The sequence below is a fragment of the Penicillium cosmopolitanum genome (assembly GCF_028827165.1).
Source record: "Penicillium cosmopolitanum strain IBT 29677 chromosome Unknown utg000004l:1.0-4361866.0:1.0-4365735.0, whole genome shotgun sequence".
Classification (NCBI taxonomy): Eukaryota; Fungi; Ascomycota; class Eurotiomycetes; order Eurotiales; family Aspergillaceae; genus Penicillium; species Penicillium cosmopolitanum.
Genome location: NW_026622674.1, coordinates 1,205,248 through 1,220,247, shown reverse-complemented (window position 1 = coordinate 1,220,247; position 15,000 = coordinate 1,205,248). Strand labels below are relative to the sequence as shown.

Genomic DNA, 15,000 nt, shown 5'->3' with positions numbered 1-15,000 from the left:
TATTTCTGACACACGGAACCAGCGGCTCCAGAGAGTCCAGCCGCTCGATAATCCAATCTATTTCAAGCTGAGGCCCGGACAAGGTTGCGCGCGCACTGCAAGGTGAACTAGCTTGGCCTACTAGTCCGATGGACCAATCGCCTCTAGAGCCTCTATTCCTTGCATGAAGCGGCTGCGGGTCTAGACGAGTACTACGGACTACGGAGTACTCGTACATTATTCATTCAACAAGTTTGAGACGGCAAAACGGAGAAAAGCGATGGGTGTTATCCTCGGTGGATATCCGACCGTTTCAATCGGGTTTGTACAGTACAAATCCGCTATGCAATCAGGGTACATATTCCGAGGTCATTTGAATGGTATACTGAGGTAGTGTTCTACTATGGTCTCTGACAATACCATCCAAAGACAGTGACCAATACATTGCTCGAGCTTTATCGTGATCAACAACACTTACTTGTGTTTAGATATGGCCTGTGCCGAGAGCACATCATAAGTCCCTCCTTAGTCGAAGACACTAGTACATACTGCCTATGTATGGAGTACTCTAAAGGGTTACTAAAGTAAGATTATTCACCAGGGGGTGCGGAAGCTCAGACCGGACCTCCTCTGGGGCCAATCTGGACTCGAGCCGCCAGTGACAGAGCGAAGCAGTCCTGCAGACCCTCCTGCAACGGCGCGCTGGACGAGCAAATCATCGTTGTACACACCAGTTGGGCTTCAAAGTGGGTCTTTACAATAATGATGTTTGTGAATTACGAGGCCCAAGATCCTGGCTTCAGTGGGGAGGAGAGAGGGGGAGCAAGAGGAGAAGCCCCTCTACGAAAAGAAAAAGAAATAGGATATGATAATTGAAATATTTTGATTTCTTTCCCTCTCACCTTCCAACTTGAAATGAACCTCGAGATGTCATGTAGACCCATTTCCAAGGTAGGGGGAGTATACGGAGTACAATATCTTGATTTCAAGAACAAAGGGAGTGGACAGAAATTTCTCACAGGACACGCCCTGCGATCATTCGTCGATCACTTTGAGACTTGTGAGACCGTCTGCCTTAGCGCGCCCCTAGTGCAGTGTTGGATTATTTCCCATCGTCTCCACTCGGAAGAAAAAAAATCAAACTTTCACCCCCCAAATGATTTCCCAAATTTCTTCCTACTCCATACGAACTAAGCCCTGGCGTCTGCTCCAGTTGCTTGCTTACTCGAGGTCATTTGACCAGGGCTCCATAATTATTAGGATTTCTGAGCCTGAGAAAGACGGGGCCAGAATGATTTCTTTCCTTTTCCAGCCTGGCAGGGCGGAGACACTTGGCACGCTTGGAGCAAACCAATTTCCCAACTCCGTATAAATGTAGATTTCTAATTGTCATCGTCGATTCGGTCACAAGTCATGGCCGTGAAGGATTTCAGAATGGGGTTTATTTTTTGAATACATATTTTCATTTTTCATGGGTTCCCGAAAGTGGACACCTTTCTCCAGCCAGACTTTGCTACTCCCGGTCCAATTATTGTGATTCTTTGGGTCAGGAACCCGTTCTTGTAAAAGGGGCAGACTGAGCGAGCATTGTAGCAAGGGCCGGTACTTTTTTTGACTTTGCCTCACACACAATCAATAGCCCAATGCCCCCAATGCAATAATGTACTAAATAATGTAGGGACCAATGTATGTATGTATGTCTAAAGTACTTAGTACTTCGGTTCCATCCTTCTTACTAGTATCTTTTCCTACGATTGTCGCCGAAAGAGCCTGCCCTAGCAAGGTGGTACCGATGTACTCCGTACTTACTCCGTGCACTAGACAAACCGTGTAACTCTTCCAAAGCTGGAAGACACGATCATTCTGCAGCTCCACTTGTGGGGTACAAGCTCAGCGATTCCAGCAGCTTCGACTGGGGCAATTTTTTTCTCCATTTCCCCCTGCGTTACCTAATGATCTCCCGCCATGGAAATCCATATCTTGGCGAATGACGGTAGATCTGTGGGTTTTCATTGGCAGTTGAGACCGGAACTACCCTGCCTAACAGGAAGTTCATTGCTGTGCGGCCAGTCAGCCTTAAGGTCATTTTACTGTACTGTATGTATGATATCAACTGGAGCTGTTGCTTCCCCCAGAAAGGTAATTTCTTGAGGGATCAGTGGTTCGTGATTTTGGTTCCGAGGGAGAGCTCCTCTGTAATTGTGTCATTGTCTTCAAAGGGTCTAGAAGAGAATCTTAATTTAATATTTTCCTAGAGCAGAAAAATAAATATTAGATTTAGAAAATACGGCTTTATTCTTCGAATATACTCGAGGGACGATTCTCAATAATTTTACGGGGTCAATGATTGACTGATTTTATCCTGCGGTGTGCCTCTGTTTGTCAAGTAAAAACAGTAGTCAGACATGGCGGTTTGAGACTCGTCACTTTGACCCAAGCCCGGTTGACCTATGAGCTTCTGACCCCCCCTGATGTGGGTGTCATCCTGATCTGTTTACAGACACTAAGAATCCACCTCTCTCCTGAAGGCTTGACTTATGTTGGGTGTGTTCCCTGGTACATGAAGTACACCCACTGGTGTACCTGAGTCCGGTGGAGCCCAAGGTCTTCCTGGTTGGCTCTCAGATAAAGCGGGTAAATGACCAGGGCGACCGAAAATCAAATCAAATCAAAGAGTAAGATTTCAGTCAAAAGTGCTTGACTAATACGTGGGAATAATCAATGGCGATTCCCATCAACAAAAAGTATTCCATACTCCGTATGTTTGGCGGAAAAAGCCACTAGCCGCCAAAGTAGACTAGGGATTTGCGTGATTCAATCTCCAGGAAATGAGTGTGATTGTTGTGATTTGATTACATCGGGCCACTAGCGCTGAGCCAATCCATGGAATGAAGCGGCCAGTCGTCCACTGACCGCATTCCCCTCCCCAAACTGGTTTTGCTTCATACTAATGGCACTAGGGGGGGGGGGGGGTCACAAAGTATGATGATACGTCCTGGCTAGACCCTCCCCTCCCTTCTCCCTCTCTCCCCAATCCCAATGATGAACAGATGAACAAGTGATCTAATTAGGATCAAAATGCCGAGTACTTTGTACACACCATACCTGGATGTACCAGATACAGGACCCTCGTCTTAGTGAAGAGCGGATCCCCTTTACTCGGCCGTTACGGGAAATTTCGAGATAACGGGGGTGCAGCCCAAGGGTCGCGCTAGTGGATATTGTCATTTCTTATTTGAATTTATTTTATTGGAATTTCGATTTTACTATTATTATAATCGATGGGGTTTGATGGAGACGTCTGGATGTCAATCCTTTCCTAACCGTCGGCCCATAGATCGGTGAATGGGTCTCTTCCTCTCGATTCTTGTCTCATTTGCACCCACCCAAGTCCTGCTTTTTTTTTGCTTTGGGCTTTTTTTGGCATTTCTTTTTTACTCTTTTCGTCTACCCTTCCTTTTTTTCTCTATTCCTTCTTACTTCGTACATTGCTCATCTAGAGCTTTCCCCTTGTTACGGTCTTCTTTGGGCCTGAAGAGGATTGCGTGAATCGAGTGACAGAGAAAAGAGTCCCTGTCCCTGTCCCTGCCCTTGTTCTTATTTCTTATACATTAATAATAATCGCCATGACGGCCGCACCCCCGGTGCCTCACTCCGTGCCCGACGGTGTCAATGGCGGCCACTTGCGCTATCATCCCATCGCCATGAATCCCAATCCGCCTCATCCACAAATGCCACCTCCAGACCAGATGGTACAAAATCACCACTTCCGTTATTTCCGTCCACCACAGGCGATGCACGATGGGCATGGCCCTCAAGGTCCGCCGGGACCCCCACCAGTACCGCAACACAACCCTACTTCTCTGGAACAGATTGAAAATCGTCTGCGGCAGTTGGAACACGAGGAAATGAATCGGATGGCAACACGCAGCCATATTCTCGCAGCTCGCAAACGGGAGGATGAGGAATTTCGCAGGTTAACTGAAGGTGCCGAGGCTGAGGAAGAGGTATGTTATGAACAAGATCCTTGCTTGCATCACCCGATATTCGCACATTTTATTATTTCCTCCATAAATTACATAGATACTGACGAAAGAACCAGGATCTTCGAAGAGAGAGAAAGAGGATTAAGAGAGAATCGATGGGATTAGGGCCTAATGCAGCCGGTGAATCGCCGCCATTGCGTCCAACACCACCACGCCGTCTCTCCGAGACCAGCGCGGCCACGACTTTGGCCTTTTTCAAGCAGCAAAGTCCCCCCCGAGCCTCGCCAGGTCCCTCTCCCTCCATCTGCATCGCAGACGCCAGTTCCTCCTCCTAATATGCCCCCTCCTCCTCACATGCATCAACCCCATCCTCATCCTCATCATACTCCTCCTCATCATCATGCTCATCCTCACCACGCTCCCCCTCCTCCCCCATCCCACCAACATCAACATCAACACCACCTTCAACACCCACAACCTGTGGTCCCGCAAGATGCTCTCAACGGCGCCGGATCCATCCGCCGCAAGCAAAAATACACCATCAAGAACGTCGAAGCATGGGGCGAGCGTCACGGTCGACCCGCCGCACACGATCCCTCCGGCCGTGCCCTGTGGAAACGGCCATCTGACGGCAGTTTAGTCTATCTAACGTGCCCAATTGATGGGTGTGGAAAGAGTGACTTCGTTACACTCCACGGCTTCATGTGCCACTTGACGAAGAAGCACAAAGACCGTACTCTGGGCAGCCAGTCGCGAGCCCTAGAACTCTGCGGCATGGTTTATGACCCCAACGCGCCTCTCCCACCAGTGACAGCCTCGAACCGGGGCTCAATGGAGGATAGTCCCGCTGCCATGGATCGTGATATGGACCCCGAGGACGCGGATCTGGAATCCGAGTCCGAGATGGACGAATCTCACGATGAGTATCGTGTTAAGACGGAAGCCACAGATCACTCCATGCGCGACTCGGAGGATCCATCTGGACGTGAAGAACCTTCTCCACTTCCTAAACACATTCTCAATGGCTCAACAAAGCAATCTATTCATTCGATCATCGACCGTACTCCTGATACCGAGCCCCGCGAGGCGCTCGCTTCCCTGCCTCCCTCAGAACCGACCTCACAAGGCCCTACGCCTCTTCCTGAATCGACTGTCCCTGCGAAGCGCAAATACGAGCTGTCCCCACCTGCATCGGAGAAGGAAAATACCGAGCCCAAGGAAGGATCAACAGTCGAGTAAAGGGGAAAAGAAAATATCGCTTTCACTTAATCCAGTCGCACTGTTGTCTTGTTCGAAGACGTTCCGTCAAAAAGAATATTTCCCGGGATTTGAGTGTCGACTTTTTGTCTGATATGAAAACCACTTTTTGCATCTGTCATTTACTTCTTCATTTTCATTATTTAGCATTGTGTGGATTCTGTCTTGTCGGTCTAGACGTCCTCTTCCATTTCTGTTTCCTTTTATTATTATTGGTTTTCATTTTCCTTTTCATCTCAATACCCTTGTTTGCTCTGTCTGGGTGGATCGCTTTATGCCGACTATCGTTTGAGTGTGATGTTTTATTCTTACCGCGTCTCTGCTAGATAGGATGTCTCTCACCCTTTCCATACTTAATTGCATGCTGGGCGTATTATTAATGATACGCAAGGTTGATGGTATCAATTAAGAATACGTATTCCTGACAATTTCCTTGTACATCTTCATATATCTCCTATGGCATAGTAAAGGTAAGGAGCATGTTGGTGCCGAGGCACTCAAGATATCTAAACTTGGAACTGTCTGCAACATGATTTGGTTAGTACCTCGAAGGTTACTGAGATGCAATATTTAATCCACACATGATGAGATATTTCCGGCCCTTGTGGGCTAGAGCTTCTGCTTTACTAGGGTACCATACCTAGGTATGGATGAGCTTATACGCAACAGTTCAAGTTATTATGTGTTCATATTGCCTGAGAAATGGAGACCTTGATTCTATTCAAGTACAGCCGATAGTATTCATGCCATACTAGTAGCATGATTTTAATTTCTGCAAGCATGTCTGGCTTTCATCAAGTTCTAGAAAAATCTGTTCATGAGCTCGAGTGATTCTAAGTAGAATTTTATGGGACGAATCATTAGATAAAATGTTACGTTGGTTAAGTGACAACTTATCATGGGCCTCGAGTTAACTGGAATGAATACATGGCCACTGCGCGAGCAACACTGAAGGTATAGGAATCGTTAGGACCGACAACCAGAATATCTTCAGAGATGACAAGAGTACTAATTTGTACTTTGGTCGTTAAGGGAATGAGCAGCTGGCATTACTACCTGCTACTACATTATGGGAAACTCGCTATCAATCCCGCAGCTACGAAGGGAGTCCCCGAGCCGCGTTTAGGTATAGAGTTTCCTTATGACTTTTACCTCATATATACAGTTATGTTCGTATTTACGCCTTTAATGCTTCTCTCGCGCCAATAAGAGATGCACAAGATACCCAGATCCATTTTTCAGACCTCCGACAAGAACGTCATCACTCAGCCTCCACACCCGGAACTCTCGTAGTGTTTCCCGCAACCATGCTTCAAAGACGTCCGGTGCGCGTTGTTGCTGTGCCACAATACAGATAGTCGGCTGACGGGTGGGCGGTGATGATTCGCTCTCGTCAGAGGGCTCGTAGACAGGCCGTAACCGGCAGATCTCTGCACAAGTGCGCACGAACGGCGTGACGAGGGCGTCGTTATAGATACAATCACATGACAGGATCAAGTCGAAGCCCTTGTCCTCTTCAGTACCGTCTTCTGCTTCTTGACCACCGGACTCGGTGCCAATACATCCCTTTAGTAATTCGGGTTGATCGAGCTCCCAGTCCAGAGTGGTGAAGGTCACATTGCGGGGTTCATTGTTGGCAGAGGAAGAGTGCTTCTTGGCGGGCTTAGCGCCGCGTGACTTGGTGCCTTTTTGCTTGGTAGAGAAGGTGGTACTACTATTCACGGAGGCATTTTCTTCCAAATTGGTACGAAATAACCGGCGGACATACTCTTGGTCGGTGGCTAGGTAGTGATCCACGGAGGGAGCTAGGGCCAAGGCGACGAGGGCCGAGATGCCGCAGCCGAGCTCTGCGACGACGGAGTCCGAGGAGAGGAAGGAATGGGTCCAAAGAGGGTTGGAAGGGGAAGAGATCCAGTCGGCGAAGAAAGGGGTGATTTTCCAAAGGACTGGTTAGGGGAAAAACGGTGATGGGTTAGTTATTACTCGAACGGGATAGGGGTGGTGTTTAGCGAGACAAGTGTAGGATGCAAGATGCAGCAGAATGTTTAAGATTCACAGGCACCCGTACCCGCCTGCGCAGGGTCCAACGTGAAAAGACCGAAGCCGAGGCTCACGAGTGCAACCTAGACCGTGTTCCCAAGGTTGCCCTAGACACCTTCGGAAGATAAGACGAACTGCGGGGTGGAGTGCAATTTGGACAAAGGAAGTCCGTGCATGAGACCGGGGGGGGGGGGATGTTTGGGGGAATGCAGATCCTGAACCTACCAGCTCCTGTTGTACCTCCGGCGCGGGAGGAGGATAGCAGAGTTGGCGACTGATGAACCGTATATTCAGCGCCACGGATTGTCACGTCAACGGTGGGTGCGCGTGGCTCGAGGAAACCCAGGTTACCAGGGGGGATATCTTGGCTGAAGAGGAGAAAGGCCTCTGGGCGTCAAGTCAGTTGATACAAGCTGACCAGTGTGATGAACTGAGACTGAGAGCTTGCGTACCTTCCTCTGCGTCAGTAACCTCCTCGCCATTGGCGAGCAGCTCCTTGAGGCGGCTATTCATGATGGAAGGGTTCGCTGAAGTCAAGTGGTACCTTTCTGATGTTGCTGCGGGATCACGGGACTTGAAGGCAATATACGAGTGGCAATCTAGCAATCTAGGAAAATAGCCTAGGTTAACTTGAAAGCAGCTAATTTATTTAGTTTAATTAGTCTAGCTATTCACTCAGACTTCTACCTTGGATATTCCTATTCTATTCTTATTCTATATAAAATAGCCAGTACTATTCTGTACCGTACTTCTAAGAACCACAATTAGAATGCTTACCCGCAATGTGTTGGGCGGGAAGCCCCAACAGAACAGCAAAAGGGAAACTGATCTACCCGCGGATAAACTAACGACGAAGCTAACTCGGAGGCTTTGGCTCGGCTAGTAAGAGCAGCTACCTAAGTGTACGGTAGCTCGAGGTTGGAACTGAGACCTGGACCTGGACCCATGAACCCGTGTATGCAGCTAACAAAGACTGTTCATAATTCATTTAATTTTTTTAATAAGTTTAATTAAAAAACAAGGACCAAAGAACGTGAAGTGGACTCTTGGGTTCTATCCTATCCGAGGTGCGTCATCTGCCGGGGAGCCCAGCCACATCGCGAACGGACTTTGGGCCCTTCTCCTTGTACGAGTTATCCCCCCTCTCACCTCTCACCTTTAACCTCCCATAGCTCTCCCTCTTTTCTTCTCTTTCCCACCCTCCAGTCAATATTTGATCTTGCGCAATTCATCTGGTGAAAACGTATGTTCCATCCCGAAATGACAGACCTGTCCCCTCATTGTCCCAGCTTCCGGTGTTTTCCCGGTTGCCCCAGACTCCGCTAACGTCACTGCTTGGACCTAGCGGATTTTTCTCTGGTCTCTGAACTCGCGACCAGTCGATTCCCACTCTCATCCCCATCTTTCCCCCCGCGAGCTCAACCGCCAAGATGTCGAAGCGCGACCTCCACATTCAGCCGCGCATGGTCAAGAAGGGCCCTTTCTCCGTCGAAGCCCCCGGTTATGAACCTGTCGAGGGAGAGACCATTCCTCGCCGACACCCGGCGGCCAAGGATGGCCTCATCCTGCGCCCTTCTGAGGATGTTGCGACCACCTACGACAACTTCCGCCGCTCCGCCCGTCTGTTTGGTAACAACAAGGCCGTTGCTACCCGCAAGCTGATCAAGGTCCACGTTGAGAACAAGAAGATCAAGAAGGTGATCGATGGCGTCGAGCAAGAGGTTGACAAGAACTGGTCCTACTTTGAGAAGAGTGGCTACGTTTACAAGTCCTTCCTCGAATACGAGCAACTCTGCCTCCAGCTCGGCGCCGGTCTGCGCACCCTGGGCCTGGAGAAGGACGGTCGAATTCACCTCTACGGCGCGACGAGGTAAGCTTCAAAGTTCCGACCACGCATAAAAGGACCCAATTAACTGACCGGGATTTGTGATTAGTGCACACTGGCTGGCCATGTCACACGGCGCTGCTTCCCAATCCATCACCATCGTTACTGCCTATGATACCCTCGGCGAAGAGGGCCTGAAGCACTCTCTGGTCCAAACCTCCAGCACTGCCATCTTCCTCGACCCGGGCTTGATCAAGCCTCTGTCCAACATCCTGAAGGATATCCCCTCCATCAAGCACATTATCTACAACACCGACGACGACGTCAAGCAGGAGGACCTGGACAAGCTGAAAAATGACTTCAGCCACATCAATGTGCTGAGCATTGAGGAGCTGCGCAAGCAGGGTGAAGAGAACCTGGTGGACCCCGTTCCTCCCAAGCCTGAGGACCTGTGCTGTATCATGTACACCTCCGGCTCGACCGGTCCGCCAAAGGGTGTTTCCTTGACCCAGGCTAACGTAATTGCTGCGAGTAAGTCAAAGTGGGAATGACTAGACATCCCCTGTCATAGGAGTGCATGCTAATCAATCTGATCTCCATAGCTGCCGGTGTCAACGAGATTGTCGGTCCTTATATCAATCACAACGACTCACTCCTCACATACCTCCCGCAAGCTCACATCCTCGAGTTCATGTTTGAGAACCTCTGCTTGTTCTGGGGTGGATGCATGGGATACGGTAACCCCCGAACTCTCTCGGATACCTCGATGCGGAACTGCAAGGGTGACATCCGCGAATTCAAGCCCACCATTCTGGTCGGTGTTCCCGCTGTGTGGGAGACCGTGAAGAAGGGCGTTCTGAACAACCTGAACAAGAACAGCTTCATCATCAAGGGTATGTTCTGGGGCGCCATGGCCGCCAAGAACTTCCTTCTCACCAACGGTTTTCCCGGTGCCACCTTCGGTAGCTCGATTCTGGATGCAGTTGTCTTCAAGAAGCTGAAGGAGGCTACTGGTGGTAACCTTCGCATCGTGATGAACGGTGGTGGTCCCATCTCCAAGGACACGCAACGATTCTTGTCCATGGCTATTGCTCCCATGATCAGTGGTTATGGTCTCACCGAGACCTCTGCTATGGGTGCTCTGAATGACCCCTTGGCTTGGAACCCCAACGCTCTTGGAGACATCCCTGCTTCCATTGAGGTTAAGTTGGTGGACTTCCCCGATGCCGGATACTACACAAAGAACACCCCTGCTCAAGGTGAAATCTTCATTCGCGGTGGCAGTGTGACTTCTGGCTACTTTGACAACGACGAGGAGACCAAGGCTGCTCTGACCGAGGACGGTTGGTTCATGACTGGTGACATTGGAGAGTTCGACTCCAACGGCCACCTGAACATCATTGACCGCAAGAAGAACCTGGTCAAGACCCTGAACGGCGAGTACATTGCTCTTGAGAAGCTCGAGTCGGTCTACCGCTCATGCCCCGTTGTTCAAAATATCTGTGTCTACGCCGCTGAGGATCAGGACAAGCCTGTCGCCATTATCGTGCCTCTAGAGGCTTCCCTTAAGAAGATTGCCAGTGAAAACGGTATCGCTGGAGACAACCTTGAGGACCTCGTGCACAACGAGAAGTTGCAACGCCTTGTCCTGCAACAGCTGCAGAGCTCCGGCCGTGCCGGTGGCCTGCGGGGCATCGAGATCATCGGTGGTGTTGTGTTGTCCGACGAGGAATGGACCCCTCAGAACGGCTTCATGACTGCGGCCCAGAAGCTGCAGCGCAAGAAGATCGTTCAGAAGTACCAGGCCCAGGTTGACAAGGCCTACGGCAAGAAATAAAAAGGAGGCCGGTGCGTTGCTGAGTCTCTGTTTTTGAATCACGTACCTTTTCATTTATTTGTCTCTTTTAATTTCCTACTCTCTTACCCTCTTCCGCGTTTGCGTTTTCCCTGCGATATCGAGCTGTGTTGATATATGCTTTTTGGTGGATGGCTTGTGTTATCCTTTGCCTACGATGTAGACGAGATGAGTGATGAATGCGGACATTACATTTGATGGGCTTGCTATCTCAACATAGGTATCTATGGTATTCATGAATGACAATCCTACTCATTAAATTTTCACCCTTCACGGAAGCCATTCAAGTTCTGGTCGTAAGAATTCCTACTAAGTATAATAGAATCTATACTACTAAATATCCCTACCGACAAAAGTACCATTTATACCACGCTACCGCAGCCACTGTTACACCCGCCCAAGCAAATGACCAGATCAACCTGTCCTCGTGGTACATGTACCTGACAGGAACCTAGCAGAATTGAGCTCCGTTCCTGAGGCAGCGAAAAGGTACAAAACTTCCCGAACCGGTTAGTCCCGCATCCCCATACACGTGACCCGTCTCGATGGAGATGCGATTAGAAAGCTGCCAACCTCCGCGCTGAATACTATACAGCAAAGGAACACAATATCAGACCCAATGTCTCTGTGGAGGTAAGTCATATGAGAAATAAAATATGCATATGCATGTGCAAACCGATACGCGAAATCGAACCGAATCTAATCTCATCAACTCATCTAGTACCTACCGATCTCTCACCCCCAAAACCCGGGCCTTGTTCGGCGTCGGCGTCATGGCTTGGGCTGCCATCGGATTATGGACGTCCCCGCAGGTCGAAAGCGCACTGGGCATGCAGGCTACGAAAGAGGAGCAGGAGGCGTTGGATCGACAGATGGCCGTGCGAATCTCTCGGGCTGAAGGGGACGATCATAAGGGCAGCCAGTCTCGTTGAATTATATAATTCGGGCTCTCGGTTCCCAGTCGGCGCGAGGACAAGCTTCACCCTGTGAGGATGAGGGTGCATACAAGGCGGTTTTCTTCTCGGTTTGGCCCTCGGGATTCAGAAGGGGACGCTTTGCAGCTCGGTGGTCAAGGGCCCGCCTCGCCTCGCTTTTTGGAAGGGGTCTGAGCATCATCGGACCCTTTTGTTTTGTTGCCTGGCTTTTCATATTCTTCTCTGGGCTGATTCAACCAGGCAAAAAGATTATTCCGCCAAGCATGCTCGGACCATGTTGGAAAGGAAGAGAAGAAGAAACGGAAGAGAAGAGAAGAAACCGCTTGTCCGTGCCATTGCCTGAAAGACACCCCTGCTTCACAACTTGCGTATATCTCCATCGGGAATTGCGAGAGAAGGAGAATACTTCTCGCGTTGAACGTGCACTTGCGTCCTGCGCGTCGGAACAACCCTGGTGTCCGTGAGAACAGATGGTGGCCCAGGCCAGATCGAGAGTTGTTGCTGGACACCGGAAGAGGAAGACCAATCAGGAACTAATTTATCTCTCGGACTTGATGGAGTTGAAATGGCAATGCTGTTGCGGGCGACATGTGCGCTTGAGATGATGGTCACGTTCACCTTGGGGGATTTTCTTTTTCTTCTTTGCTTGCGGGATGGGCTGAAATGATGCTGCGCCTCGGAGGATGTCTTAGTCGTATTTGGGCTTTGTGTCTTGCGCTCTCCCTGCTTATGGGGTTGTTGGGTAGGGTTGGGCAATGTTGTCGCCGATAATGGCCATATCATATGATCGACAATATACATCAAGCTTAATTCAACCTTAGGTAATAAGCAGTACTCGCGTATTAGGGAAGATGTTCAACTTGAAGTTTCAACTCTTATTATCATTTCATTGAACTGATTTCTCTCTATATTGTAGATTATAGATGCTGGCCCCAGTGCTCAAAAGGTACATAAAGGTAATTCTATAAGCCAATGCCACCAGACTACCTAGGTAAGAGGCAGTAGCCTGTAAAGGAATCATTGAAGCACAAGGAAGCCAATGCTTCTGCGCGGCATCATCCCAACATTCAATACCCTCACGTGGACAAACAGGAATCTTTATCTGTGGGGAGACAATTCAAGCCCAAAAGCCGTTGACGTGAAACCGATGAGAGCCCAACCTTGCCCATTATTACCGTCTAGTTAGCAGCCATCGGCCTCGCAAGAGAGAACAGACCGGGGCTTCGGACAGATTCGTATCTCGATCTGCATCGGCCGAGCCCGGTCTCTGTCAAACATCGCCAACTGGGTCGGGAAGCTGAAGTTGGGAGGGAAGGAGAACTTGAAGAATCTGCCTCACATAGCGAAGCATAAGCCAGACCGGGATCTCGTTTGCTTGAAAGCTATGTTTGGAGCAGCGAAGACAGGGAAAGCACATGTACAGGAAAAAATCCCGGTCTGGCATGAGCTGCTGGGCACTATCCCGAGATGACCAGCTGGATAGACCTTGTTGCACCGGAAGTACCGAGTTCAAGATACTTTCAATTCACAAATATCTCGAATTTTTACAACTTCAATCGGCTGATGTGTTGATCTCAGATATGACCAGGAGCAAGGTGTACTGATTAACTGGAATAAACACTGATTTTGGCCCTTCAGATGCCCTGTCTATCTACATATCGGAATCATTGTATGCAGTCCATCTGCCGTGCGACGGAAAGATTCAGAAATCCTCCGCAACGGCCTCGCGAGTGAGAGCCGCTGCTAGTAATGGCAAAAATAGTACTTCTAGGTAGGATCTTGATAATGAAATATATCAAGACTCTTTGGGATAGACGGACATACGTTTTGGGAGAAAGAGAAACAAAGGCTCCAGTGGACATGTTCATTCTCGACATGTGCATGACGATGTTCAAGCTGGATTTGAATTCGCCTTTCGCCCGATGGCCCTTGTGTGACGTGTAGGTGGCTTGGTGGCTAGGACATCGGCAATGGTGTTTCCCGACGACCGCGAGATATCGGGTGCCTGTATTGGATTCTGTATTGCCACTTTGATACAGTTTTCTATATTTGAGATTTGTAACTATGTATGTATACTAGTATACTATGATAACAGTACACAGTACTTTTAACCCATGCTTTGGTGGTGGCCACATCGCTACCAGATGGAGCACAATGAGGAACCTTATCTTCATGAACCGCGCCTTTCAACTACCCCCAGCACGAGGTCCCGTGGCCAATACTTGATTAAATTTCTAGACCTACATGGGGGACGTTCCCACTAACTCATTAGCTCACAGTGCAGGACCAGGATGCCGGCCCTAGAACGGGGCACCCGCATAAGAGATAGGTGGTGTGAGAGCACCGAGGCCCGCCGAAAAAGTAAAGTCATCTCTAAGCCCTCGCCCTCCCCCCTCCAAGCCAAGTGACAAATTTGACGGTAGAGGGGTCCATGCTAAGACCAGGTTGGGTGAAAGATGTGTGATACAACACTTTAAGTCACCACCATCACATCTCTCACCCCACCACCACCACCACCACCACCATTATTGTCACCATTTCCAAGGTTCTGGTCCACTGTATTAGGAATGTACATGAATTCAAGATCCCAAATAAGTAATCTCGACTAATTTTGGTATTTTACCTTTGGAATTTTGGCCACTGCGACCCCCCGGCTGGGTAATGAGTCTAAGGTACCCTGCATGTGCTGTAATAGCCGCAGAAACCAGGCTGAGCTGAAACGCAATAAATCACCTGCACACGCACCGTCGATCCGATGAGCAATCGATGGACTGATCTGCACATTCCATAAAATCCTAATCCAGTGTAAGTGTATGTACGGCTATGCGGGTCATCGCCTGCCGATGACCCTTGCTTGCTGCCTAGGAATTAATCAGGCCCGACAGTTAGTTTCTTCACATTTGACGACCATGCACAGGTTCTGTCTGTCTGTAGTCTACTCCATACATCCTTATACATCGTACTGTAAACAAGGATGCCGCTCAACATGTGAGGCTGGTCATCTTGATTGGTTGTTCCCGCCGCTGCATCTTCCCACATTTCGTTTGACGCGAGACTCGCGAAGCCGGCAAACCCAGAGCAAGGGAAACGAAAAAGTAATATGCTTCACAAATGCTCCACTTG

At 49.3% G+C, this 15,000-nt stretch overlaps 5 protein-coding genes across 5 annotated transcripts; 4 read left to right on the top strand and 1 right to left on the bottom strand.

Annotated features, from left to right (window-relative positions):
* Window positions 1-3,605: 3,605 nt before the first annotated feature.
* On the top strand, window positions 3,606-5,204 carry N7509_001886 (uncharacterized protein; the record flags this gene model as incomplete). Its single annotated transcript, XM_056626523.1, has 3 exons — window positions 3,606-3,986; window positions 4,082-4,286; window positions 4,459-5,204. The coding sequence occupies 3 exons, from the start codon at window positions 3,606-3,608 to the stop codon at window positions 5,202-5,204; spliced, it is 1,332 nt and encodes a 443-aa protein (XP_056492318.1).
* A 1,203-nt stretch (window positions 5,205-6,407) lies between these two features.
* N7509_001885 (S-adenosylmethionine-dependent methyltransferase) lies at window positions 6,408-7,775 on the bottom strand (the record flags this gene model as incomplete). Its single annotated transcript, XM_056626522.1, has 3 exons — window positions 6,408-7,168; window positions 7,488-7,649; window positions 7,715-7,775. 3 exons carry the CDS (start codon window positions 7,773-7,775, stop codon window positions 6,408-6,410), a joined length of 984 nt encoding a protein of 327 aa, XP_056492317.1.
* A 256-nt stretch (window positions 7,776-8,031) lies between these two features.
* Window positions 8,032-8,607, top strand: N7509_001884 (uncharacterized protein; the record flags this gene model as incomplete). The annotated part of the gene is made up of 3 exons (XM_056626521.1): window positions 8,032-8,144; window positions 8,268-8,388; window positions 8,530-8,607. 3 exons carry the CDS (start codon window positions 8,032-8,034, stop codon window positions 8,605-8,607), a joined length of 312 nt encoding a protein of 103 aa, XP_056492316.1.
* Window positions 8,608-8,692: 85 nt separating this feature from the next.
* On the top strand, window positions 8,693-10,924 carry faa4 (long-chain fatty acid-CoA ligase FAA1; the record flags this gene model as incomplete). Its single annotated transcript, XM_056626520.1, has 3 exons — window positions 8,693-9,132; window positions 9,197-9,618; window positions 9,690-10,924. The coding sequence occupies 3 exons, from the start codon at window positions 8,693-8,695 to the stop codon at window positions 10,922-10,924; spliced, it is 2,097 nt and encodes a 698-aa protein (XP_056492315.1).
* A 637-nt stretch (window positions 10,925-11,561) lies between these two features.
* Window positions 11,562-11,874, top strand: N7509_001882 (uncharacterized protein; the record flags this gene model as incomplete). The annotated part of the gene is made up of 2 exons (XM_056626519.1): window positions 11,562-11,575; window positions 11,664-11,874. The coding sequence occupies 2 exons, from the start codon at window positions 11,562-11,564 to the stop codon at window positions 11,872-11,874; spliced, it is 225 nt and encodes a 74-aa protein (XP_056492314.1).
* Window positions 11,875-15,000: the final 3,126 nt, after the last annotated feature.